Raw genomic sequence first — 12,460 nt, 5'->3', positions numbered from 1 at the left:
CTGAGCTATCACCTGGGGGGCCAAAGACAGCAGCTCCTGGACAACTCTGTAGGGACATGGTATGAAGGGGGAACAGCTGACCTTGGCCAGCTGTGGTTTGTGTCCTATATCTTCAGAGTAAAGTGGTGTCAGATGTGGCCAGTGATAATTCTGTTATTCTGAAATCTTTAATTGAAGCCAAAAAGACCCTCTGGTGGGCATTGAAGTCATTCTCATAAATCTTTGAGATAGGGCAGTTGCTTTAAGGAAGCCCTGCTAGTGAGGGGTGACAGCAGCTCAACTCCAACTACTTAAAGGGAAAAAAAAAAAAAAAGGAATTTATTGACTCATTCAGTTAGACACTTTAGGCACAGGCAATTTTAGTTATGTCTGAATCCAGCAGCGCAAATGATGTCAACAGGGCTCTTGTCTCTTTTTCCGTTTCCAGCTCTGCTGTCCACTGTGCTGGCTTTATTCTTAGGCAAATTGTCCTCATCAGGTAACAGGGAGGACTGCTGATGGCTTAGCTGCTGCTGATTCTAGACTACAAATAGAATGCACAGAAAAATAATCCCACGGTTGACCCTGATTGGCCTGGCGTGGCATGTGACCATACCTGAACCAAACAGTGTGACCAAGGGATATGTTGTGGAAGAGGCAGGAGCCTGTAATTAACAGCTCCACAAAAATAGGCCACAGGCCCTCTAGAGGAAAAGATGACGGGCAGGAAACATCACCAGTGCTCTTCTCTCCTATCCCAGTGCATTCATGAACTTAAAAGGCTGCCTTCTTCATTTCTTGTCACCTGTCTCCCCACCCACAAGCACACATTCATGCTGAGTTAAGTACTCCCACGTGTCACCAGGGTTCAATTCCTATATTTCATTATCATTGCTTGTTCATGTGTCCATTTTCCCTGTTGCACTCTGAGCTTCTTGAGGATGGGGCAGTGTATCTTTCATCCCAGCCACTCTATGGCTGAGCACAATATCTGGCATATTCATAGATGCTCAGTAATTGTGGAATAAATTAATGAATAATTTATAAAGGTATGTGACTAAATGTTTTCATGTAGTGTATAATCATGTCTCTCACATCTCTTTTTGTCATTTTTTTATATGAACCTTTCTCTTTTGTCTCCATTTGCATATATTTGAATAACCTAGATTCAATAATTTTTGGTCTATCATTTCCAAAATGTTGTTCATGGCTCAAGACTAAATTCTCTTCAATTAGGGGTCTAACTTGCTAACAGAAGACTGGGGGCCGAAGCAGTCTCTGTTCCTTCTCTTTGCCCTTCCTTAGTGACTTTATGAGAATGACAATGAGAGTCAGGCCTTCCAGCATAGAAGCTTGGGGATGTAGGCCTCACTGGCAAACAGGTCTGGCTCAAGAATAATGAATTAGGTGAACTTTTTGGCACCATTTTGTTTCTCCAACTTCCATATATGTGTGAATGGAGAGCTCCATAGGGCTAATCCTCGTGGACATTTTGTTTTGCCATTTATTATTTCAACATTTTTCTTTTTTTCCCAGTTATGGGGGAATCATGTGCTGTTATCTCATGTTAACAGTCTCCATGATCTTTTGATTACCCTGCATTAGCAGATCAGATAACAAATCTCAGATTCAGATTCAGGAACCTTCTTATAAAGAGACTTGTATCTTGTTTTTCACATTTCAGACATTTTTCTAAGCCTTTGGTTAATAACACACAAGCCAATTTGTGTTTTCTTTATTTTTTTAAAGTTTATTTATTTATTTTGAGAGAAAGGAACACGTGTGACCAGGGGAGGGGCAGAGAGAGAGGGAAAGAGAGAGAATCACAAACAGGCTTTGTGCTGTCAGCACAGAGCCTGATATGGGACTTGATCCCATGAACCATGAGATCATGATCCGAGTGGAAATCAAGAGTAGGTTACTTAACCAACTGAACTACCCAGGCACCCTCATGAGTGTTTTCTTTAAATGAAGAAAATACTTCTGCCTCCATTCCCCTCTCCGCCCCCCCCCAACTATCTTTTCTTCCTCCTTTAAAATATCTGGAGTTAGATAGAGCACCATCTGATGGGTGGCTCAGTTGGTTAAGCGTCCAACTTCAGCTCAGGTCATGGTCTCATGATTCATGGGTTCAAGCCTTATGTCGAGCTCTGTGCTGACGGCTCAGAGCCTGGAGCCTGCTTCGGATTCTGTGTCTCCCCTCTCTCCCTCTTCCCTGCTTGTGCTCTGCCTCTCTCTGTTGTCTTGCTTATTAATAAATGTATAATAAACACTGGAGGTTTGTGATTTATTTTCAGAAAGGAAGAAAACCATTTCTTTGGGCAGCTGAGAGGGGCCACATTGAAATGATAGAAAAACTTATCTTCCTTAATCTACATACTTCAGAAAAAGACAAGGTGAGTTGGACTTTTATTTCTTTGCTGAGAATGAGAGAAAGGGGGTGGTGACAGCTTGTATATAGATTTGGTGATGGCATTTTGGTCAGGAATAGACTTGTTCACTTGTTACTACAGTCAGAATAATGGAATATCCAGATGAAATGAACCCACTTTGGCAGTGGATCATCCAGATTGCCAGTTTTCACCCAATAAATGTTTGTGAACTCAGTAGATTACGTGGATTTTTTCCATTGTCAATTCCAGTGCTCTTTGTCCCTTGAGGTCTGCTGAAGAGTCTTTCTTACCTGACTGGGGAGGGAAACCCTGATAGACACCCATATCTATATTCACAGCTTTGATTATTTTCTTAGGAGAAATTCATATGTATACATAGAATTGTGGGCTCAAAAGTTCTACACATTAAATTGTTTGGTATACATTGCTAAAACTATCTCCCAGAAATTTTTCACCAGTTTATCTTCACATAGGTTATGGGAATTGCTTTTATTGTTTCACCTTTTGCTAGCAAATTAGCAGCAAAGGTAGAATGAGGGGCATGGATGGTGTTTTCCCACTTGTTGGATCAACTATGTCTTTTCATTTGAAACTGTAAAAAATTATAAATTTCACTTGAAACTGTGGATAATGTGGCCCACACTCTGGACCACAGCTTTAACCGAAATGAAACCCCTCAGAAACCTCATTACAGGCCTGACCATTGGAGGGTCATGTTGCTCAGTGCAGCGGACTCTATGGTGAGTTTGTCTCTGTTGCAGGAGGGAAATACTGCCCTGCACCTTGCAGCAAAGCATGGTCACAGTCCTGCGGTCCATGTGCTGCTAACCCAGCAGCAAGAAATAAATGAGATCAATGAGGTATGTGAAGGTGCTCGTTAGGGGTGGGCACAAGACTCAAAAGTGGAAGGGTGGGAGGAATGGCTTTCATGGGAGGAAAACAAAGATGTTAGTGCCACAGAGTGTAAAATGTGATGTTACAAGATTCCTTCTTTTTTCTCTAAAGTATCCCAGCAAGTCATTTGTTAGTCCATTCATTTATTTACCCATTGACTCAAAAAATATTTGTTGAATATGTACTCTATTCTGGAGAGAGTATGTATTCTTATTCTAGAAGTCTAAGGGCAAGAAAGGCATTCAAAAAGGTGGGAGCTGAGAGGGCCAAGGCATAGAGATACAGAAAGGCTGTGCTCACCAGGAGACCTTGGCTTTGACTTGAAGATAGTGGAGACCTTGAAGGGTGTTAAGCAGCAGAGAGGAATGAGCTCTGTGTTGGTTACAGGTCTGTGACCGTCCCAGTGGTTTGAAGTGGGGGCTTGGTGCCTGCAGAGGCTGGAGGTGAGGACCCCAGTCAGGTGACAGTGGAAATTGCTGAAGCAAGAACTATGGAAAACCTGTCACCAGGGCACTTACAAGGAGCAAATGGGATGAAGCAATAGGAGGAGGCAGAGGCCACAGGATTTGTGACCAGAATTAGGGAGAGAGAAGACTTTCTGATACCTGACTCACTGGTTTGGACTACTGGGAGGGTGGGGTGCCCCCCCTAAGCTGTGAGCACAGGGCAGAGTATGTGGGTGAGATCAGTAACAAGGGTTTTGAATGGGTTTGTGATGAGGCACCTGGGAGGGGGGCAGACATTCAGGTGGGGAGCAGTGGGGAGATAGAAACTATCTGGGGTTCAGTGGAGGGTAGGGAGATAGAAACTGGGCATAAGGCTTAAGTGGAGAAGTTGTGCCAGGGAGACAGATCTGCTCTAGGTGGTCACTTTAAACCTTTGAGTCAATGATTTTTGGACTGGCTCTTTGGAAACTCAGGTGAATGGATTCCTCTTGGACTTCATAGTTTAACGTTCTGATAAATTCTAAACTTAATACCTCTCTGAGCAATACTCTAAGAGGTAATATAATCATTGAAGACATCGATGACTGTGAGGTATATCATTATTTTATGTAACGCTAAGAAAAAATAATGCTGCCAATTAAACAGTGACACAAACAAGCAGTTTTTTTGTCCTTTAGAATAGTTTATACTTATGGAAAGAGTTTCTTAGATGTTTACCTTAGATTTTTTATTATACACATATAAAGGAACAAATAAATAAGTTGGTTAGTAAACTTCACACTGAGCTTGATTCTTACTCAGTCTTGATGTCCTGGCTTTTTCAAACAAAATACGGTCCTCTGTGCCTTCAAAGGTGCTTGCAATGCAACATTTCTTTAAGGTTACCCTATATGGTTTCTGAGATTTAAGCCAACACCCATTCTGATTTCATACACATGACAAGCAGTGACAGCATCACATATACTACCTGGTTGACTAAGATTGTGAGATGCATCCTGATCTCAGATAAAACAAGATGGGACTTAGTATTGGTGGCTTTTGACCATAAAACTAGCAACCGTGGGTAACCTAATGGAAAGGGAAGGCTATGAAAGGGCGTATATGTGATGCCTGGGCCAAGTCTGTATTCCCTTTGGACCAGAGAAGCCCACCAGGCTAGTCCCATGCATCCCTGGATCTGGGCACCCAGAGATTGAAAGCAGGGCTCTGACTGTGTGGGTCAGGTCCTGGCTCCGTCGCTCTTCTAGGTAAGTGATCTTGGGCTCAGCACATAGCCCGTCTTAGCCTCAGTTTACTCATCTGTCAAATAGCCTCATTAGGGCCATAGTGAAGTTTAAATGGGAAGGCTGTGGCAGACAGTTAGCACCTGGAGTAGTGCCTGGCACACAGTAGGCATGTAATAAGTGGCATCTGTTATCATTGGTGTTATCTTGGTGCAATAAATGGGGTCATAGTTATCATTTGTTGTTGTTTTTTAAGTTTGTTTATTTTGAGAGATAGAGAGGGAGAGAGAGAGCACAGTCAGGGGAGGGGCAGAGACAGAGAGAGAGACAGAGAGAGAGAGAGAGAGAATCCCAAGCAGGCTGTATGCTGCCAGCACAGAACAAAATGTGGGGCTCAAACTCACGAACCGTGAGATCATGACCTGAGCTGAAGTCGGACACTTAACTGATGAACCATACAGGCAGCCTCCTGGTTATCATTTGTATCAGTGGTATATTATTATCCTCATTTTTTCTTTTCAAGTTCTTGGGAGAATTTAAGCCAAGCTTTCTTTTTTTGTATTTTCATAAGTTGATTTATTTATTGAGAGAGAGAGAGAAAGAGAGAGAGAGAGCATGAGTGCACACAGGGGAGGGGCGAGAGAGGAGGGAGAGAGAGAATCCCAAGCAAGCTCTGCACTGAAAGCTCCATCCCATGAACCATGACATCATGACCTGAGCCAAAATCAAGAGTCAGACACTTAACTGACTGAGCCACCCAGGCGCCCAAGCCAAGCTTTCACTTGAGGATCATGGACAAAAATAGAGCTTTCATTTGTTTACTTTAGTGTGCGTTCAGTCTTTTCTGACCATCTGGCATAATAATGATCAGGTTTAATTGGTTTAACTTATTTAAAGATCTCAGGAATTTGGTCTTCTTAAATACAACTTACGAATGATGTGTGAGAAATGTGAGGAAAAAAAAAATGTGAATCACCTAGAATAAATCTTAGGTGTGATTAGCCTTCACAAATCAATATAGAGATCAAGTCCTATAGCCACAGGATTTAATTTAAAGTCTTGGTCATGCTTGCCCAGCTGTGTTTTAATAGTTTACCACTGGAATGTGTGCACTTGGATTTTATCCACCATTTAGCTATTTTTGAGTTAGGGCACATTAGAGAGAGCTCATAAAGTCCAACACACTGTAATTGCAGATTATGATAGGTTTCATCTGCAGAGAATGAAGTGTCTAGTGATAATATCAGCCCTTTGAATAAGGCCCATAATCTTTATACAGTCATGGGCTGCCTGCATTTCCTAATGTAAGCTGTAGCCAGACCAGTTGGAGTGATCCATATGAATATACTCTAGTGGGGCTGTCTCTAAATAGTCTTGGAAGCAAACTCTCCTATCAGTAAGGAAATATGGGCATGCATCTGTCATATGCACATTTATAATTAAAGTAATACATTATAAAATATATGCCAGAAATATACATTTTAAAAATTTAAGATAAAAATAAATAGTAGTTTTGTATTTTCTCCACACTGAAATGATTATTTTAGAGATACCAGATATATTTTCCTTCCATTTCTTTTGTGTTCCTGTGTATATATATTCTTATTGGTTGTCCAGAGTTCATATGACTATTCTTTAGGTCTTGGATATTTTATTTTATTTTATTTTATTTTATTTTATTTTATTTTATTTTATTTTATTTTATTTTATTTTATTTATTTTTTTAAATATATGAAATTTATTGTCAAATTGGTTTCCATACAACACCCATTGTTTATCACAGCAGGTGCCTTCCTCAATACCCATCACCCACCCTCCCCTCCCTCCCGCCCCCCATCAGCCCTAAGTTTGTTCTCAGTTTTTAAGAGTCTTGGACATTTTATTTATATCCTTTTTTCTTTTCTTAAAAATTAGGCTGTCATGAGCCTCTTTGTATAAAAACCATAGTCTGAATTCCTCACTATTTCCTTTAGGTATATTCTTAAAGGGAGGATTGTTGGGTCACAGATACAAATGTTTATTAGGCTCCTGATATATTAAAGATGTGAATTCTTGGGGCGCCTAGGTGGCTCATTCGGTTGAGCATTGGATTCTTGATTTCAGCTCAGGTCATGATCCCAGGTTCATGGGATAGAGTCCTGCATCTGGCTCAGTGCTGGCAGCACAGAGCCTGCTTGGGATTGTCTTTTTCTGTCTCTCTGTTTCTGTCTGTCTCTCTCTCTTCCCCTCTGCTCCTCTTGGAGTGTGTGCACACATGATCTCCCTCTCAAATAAAAATTTAAAAAAAATTTTTAAATGATGTGTGAATTCTTTCCTTCACATTTTTCACTAATGCTTTTCCCACTGTGGTTTGCCATTTGGCATCTCTTTTCCAGGAAAATGAGAAGGCATATTATGAGGAGAAATTCCTCTGTAACAGATGGCTGTCCCAGACACTCATGTAAAGCAAGCTGGATATAGTTTTTCCATCTCATTGGGATGGGAACATTGGTTCCATGCCCCTGCATCCCTCTTGACATGATTGTTCATATTTAATTAGCTATAAGTAAAACCATTTGAATTTATCCTAATGCATTTTTAAGCAGAATAATGCCCATGGGGGGAATGTTTAGGGAGTGAGAAGGGATTCTGCATTTTCCCAAAATTTTCAGGAAAGAATCTGCATGAGAAAGGGGTAATATCCAAGTGGCTTTTGTGTGATACCAGTTCTTTCCTTTTTTTCTGTGTTTTGGCCTAAACTAAGCTCTCACTTTACCCTACGAGCATTTATCATAATGAGTTTCAGGAAACTTAATTACTGAGAAAGAGTATTACTGTGTTGTTTTTTTTTTAAATGACACACAGTAGTTTAAATCAGTTTTAAACGTTAAAGCTATACTTGGTACAAATGTGCTTCTGTTTGTGTGTGTTTCACACTGCATTATAATTCATATTTCCATGATTATCTTGCTTAATAAGCTGTTACCTTCTTGTGGGCAGGATTTGTGTGTGTTTGTCATTTCAATCCCAAAGCCTTTGCCCAACAGGCAGTAAGTGTCCAATAAATGTTTTGGAGATAAAATAGTAAAGATTAAGAGTATAATGGTGGATGAAAACCCTGTAAGGAGGCAGAATAACAGGATCCGTATGGGTGCAGGCTTTGGAGCCAAACATCCGGATTTGCAGTCTAGCTTTGTCACTTTTCAGCTAAGGCTTAATTTCTTTATCTGTAAAATGGGGATATTAATCCTGACCTCGCAGGGTTGTGCATTTAACTCTGCCAAGGCATATAGTCTTGGCAATATAAGTTGTCATATAGATGCTCAGTAAATGCTATCCGTTAAGAGTAATGCACAAAAGGTATAGAGAAAGCATGCTGTTCCTCAAGTAATTTTATTTCATGTCAAGGGGCAATTAATTTTAACTTTTTTCCTTTTATTTATTTATTTTTTTTAAGAATGGAGAAACACCATTCTTTCTGGCTGTTAAAGGAGGTCATGAAGAATGCAGCAAAGTGCTCCTGACAGCAGGAAGTGATATCAACATTCCAAATAAGGTATGTGCTCCATGCCATGTTCGCTCACTCATTGGAGGGGGACTCAAAATGTTCTTTGAGTAATCTGGTCCTGCACTGATCCACTCACTAGGCCTTTGTAGAATTAATATTTTTAATTTTGGAAAACAGGGGCAAGCGGAACAGATAGTTGTTGTTCTCAAGTACAGAGACATTCTCACTGTACCTTGATTTCTCCCTAACAACTATACATGCCTGGCTTATACACAGTAAGTACAAAAAAAAATATTATTGTGTGGAAACCCACGTGGTCCGTCTGGAGCCTGAAGAGGGTAGGATAGAGCCTTCTTGTAAATACAGAATGCTTTTGTATTCATGGTGTTAAGATCCTTTATCACCTATCTTCTTTTTTTGGTGAGGAAATTAGAATTTAGAAAAGTTAAGGAACTCATTCAGGATTATCTGACCAGTTGGTGGCAGTGGGGAGGATTCTAACCAGGTTGATGGCCTTGCCTTCCAGATGGTTTTACTTTCTTATTCTATTTTTCTAAATAATTTTAAATTGCAATGAAAATAACAAAAAATCAGAAGTACCAAATGGTATATGATGAAAAGTGTCATATTACAACTATACATCTCAATTTCTCCTCCCTAGAATTAATGTAATTCATAGCTTATCTTGCAGGAATTTTCCGTGCATTTACATGGAAAATGTACACGTGTGTAAGTACTGGCACCACATAGATGATAGCACACTGCATGTATCTGCTGCTCTGCACCTTGTTTATTTTTTAAGTGCCAATAAATGTTGGAGCTCTCTCCATAGCAGAGCAGTGTATAGGCACACCTTAAAGATATTGCAGGTTTGGTTCCAGGCCACTGCGTATCATAATAGAGTGAGTGAAATGAATTTATTGGTTTCCCAGTTCATGTAAGAGTTAGGTTCACATTACACTATAGTCTGTTAAGTGTGCAATAGCATTATGACCCCCCAAAACAGTGTACACACCTTTATTACAAACTGCTTTATTGCTGGGGTGCCTGGGTGGCTCAGTCGGTTAGGCATCTGACTCTTAATTTTGATTCAGGTCATGATCTCACGGTTCATGAAATGGAGCCCCACATCGGGCTCTGCCCTGACTGCATGGAGCCTGGTTGGGATTCCCTCTCTCTCTCCCTCTCTCTCTACCCTTTCCCCTGCTCTCTGTCTCTCAAAAAAAAAAAAAAAAAAAAAATTAAAAAAAAAATACTTTATTGCTAAAGAATGCTAATAACTATCCTCTACATTTTCAGTGAGTCATAATCTTTTTGCTGATGGAAGTTACCTCCTCCACTGAAGGTATGCCTATAGAGACAATTCCTTTTCAAATGGTACAAAGTTAAACACTAGAATCAAGAATTAAGTCCCAAACCAGTAATGTTTTATATTCTTGTATTCTGCGGGTGGAAGTATACTTTTGTACAATGCTTTTGGAAAAAAGCATTCTGTCACTTTCCTTTCACCCAGGCTTGAGAAATTCTGTTAAGGGAATAACCTTGGAAAAAGCTACATGCATTAAGATAGATAATAAAGTTACTTCCAGTGGCTGAGAATTAGATACAACCTATATATGCAATGAAGTCTGTAGGAAAGCCACATAAAAGTTTGCTGCACCTTTTTCTTGGAATACCATGTTACTATTAAAAAATATTAATGATTGGGGTACCTGGGTGGCTCAATCAGTTAAGCATCCGACTTCAGCTCCAACAGTGATCGGGTTTGAGCCCCACGTCCGGCTCTGTGCTGACAGCTCGGAGCCTGGGGCCTGCTCTGGATTCTGTGTCTTATTCTCTATCTCTCCCCCACTAAATATATTGCAATATTGAAAAATGTTTATGATAGATCCCTAATAGAAAAACAATATGTGTTTATACATAAATTTTCACTGTCTTAAATTTACATTTCCATGGACAAGATTGCGGGAGAGAATGGAAAATGAAGATACTATGAGTTGATTCCCACTGATGTTGCAGGCTTATCTATGCAGTAAATGAACCTCATATTAATAATTCATGGGGCCCATGAAATCCTGAGAATGTAGAGAGCTGTGCTGTTGTTCAGGCATTCCCAAGTGCTTCCCTGCCTACCCCCCCTACTATCTACAGCCACCCTGGAGTCCCTGGGAAGGCCTCCCTCATTATCAGGGTCCTTTGAGCTCATTCGTTTTGGCTGACTCCATCATTCTGTACCCTCCCTCCCTCCCTTCTGTACTTAATTTTGTTTGGCCCCCAGAGAGGTTTTGCTTTGTAATGGTTTTCACATGCTCACATTCTCCCTCCCACCCCCTGCCCCGACCTCGCCTAGGACTTACAGGCCCCACATTGTCCATATCCTTATAGCCTTGGCCTCATCAAGGCACCCCAGAAATTGTTCTGAGTCCATTTTTGAGCTTTTACATTTTGAGTTTTCCCCTGAGTTCATTAGCAAACTTCCTAGATGAACAGCCTAACCCAGCAAAGACCCTGGGGGAATAAGCTGTGTGCACCAGGAAGCATGCAGCATGGACACATTACTATGGGGACAAGTTAGACTATTTTGCTCTTCCATCTGTAGGTGATTACTGTGTTTGATCTTGGAAATGCGTCACCTGTTGACAGTGATTAGTCTTGCCCTCCAGGAGCAAGGTCTGTCCATCCATTCGTCTGTTCCTTCCTTCCTTCCTTCCTTCCTTCCTTCCTTCCTTCCTTCCTCTTTATTTATTTTTGAGGGGGGAGGGGGGAGAGAGAGAGAGAAACAGAGAATGCACAAATGGGGGAGGGGCAGAGAGAGGGGGAGAGAGAGGATCTGAAGCAGGCTCCACACGGATAGCAGACAGCCTGATGTGGGGTTCAAACTCATGAACCGTGAGATCATGACCTGAATCGAAGTTGAATGCTTAACCAACTAAGCCACCCAGGTGCCCCTGGGTCATTTCTGAGAAGGTGATTGGAGAGAATTGATTTAGCTATGAGCAGAGACTTCCTTCATTTGTGCTGGATGTAATACTGCCCAGAGTTTGGTCAATAGATGCTCTTCAGGGTCATACTAAATGCCTCTGGTCCAGTGAAGACTTTTGTAGACCTTAACAACTCATTTCTGGAGACCCCCACCCTCATATCCTATCGAACATATTTAAATGCCCCAATATTCCACATTAATTTTTTTTGCTGTAAATTATTTTCTAAGACTTTTTTATTGGCTGTGATAAACTACCCTAATTTATGACTGACGCTGGTTTCTTAGAACTCTCTACGTACTTGGGAATTAGAGGAGGTGAAAAAATTTAACCTACAAATTGTTAACAAATGTAATGAATATTTTATGACTGTTACATTTAACAATCAATGAGGTATGAATATGTCAATTAAATATTTATTCACTTCAAGTTCCTGGTTTTCTTTTGGTATCTTGGAATCAATAATTTTTTTGCTAAAGATTTTAAACATTTCTTTGGCTCCTAAAAAGTCTGTAGGCCCTATACACAGTGCCTATAGTGCCTCTGGGGTAAAGTGCTGGAGTGCCACAGCTCTTCCTACTACGTTCTGGCTTCAGGTTCTTCACAAACTTGTTTCTGATTTAGATCTTTTCATTCGGGCACTTCTTACCATTCTGATCTCAGTCCAAATTTCACCCCACCTGGGAGGATTTTCTTGATCACTCACCAGAAAGTAGCCATCCAGCCCTGCTGTTTTACTTCGTTTTGTTGCACTTATTATTAGCTGATATTATTCTAATAACATCTAGATTTAGTAAATGGATTTATTCTCCCATCTACGGATTCACTGATCTACCAGTCTGCCAATCTATAGATCAGTTGATTGTCCACCTCTACTGGAATGTGATAATGGACATCTTGTTTACCGTCATATCTCCCCACTATCCAACATGGTGCCTGGCAGATAATAAACGCTCAATTATTTCTTTGTGGAATGAATATGATGACGGTTATGATTACTGTACATATTTACTAGCTCATTTATCCTCTCAATATTACTATGGTTTGAGACAAAGAG

General features: G+C 40.5%; 1 protein-coding gene across 1 annotated transcript in view; it reads left to right on the top strand.

Annotated features, from left to right (window-relative positions):
* Positions 1 to 12,460, top strand: part of ANKDD1B (ankyrin repeat and death domain containing 1B) — a 63,408-nt gene that overhangs the window by 29,342 nt on the left and 21,606 nt on the right. Inside the window, exons 6-8 of the mRNA XM_060637791.3 lie at positions 2,277 to 2,375; positions 3,134 to 3,232; positions 8,372 to 8,470. Coding sequence (XP_060493774.2) covers positions 2,277 to 2,375; positions 3,134 to 3,232; positions 8,372 to 8,470 — 297 coding nt within the window. The remainder of the gene's footprint in view (positions 1 to 2,276; positions 2,376 to 3,133; positions 3,233 to 8,371; positions 8,471 to 12,460) is intronic.

Source organism: Panthera onca, chromosome A1 (genome assembly GCF_046562875.1).
Source record: "Panthera onca isolate mPanOnc1 chromosome A1, mPanOnc1 haplotype 2, whole genome shotgun sequence".
Classification (NCBI taxonomy): domain Eukaryota; kingdom Metazoa; phylum Chordata; class Mammalia; order Carnivora; family Felidae; genus Panthera; species Panthera onca.
This window is presented reverse-complemented; position numbering and strand designations above follow the sequence as displayed.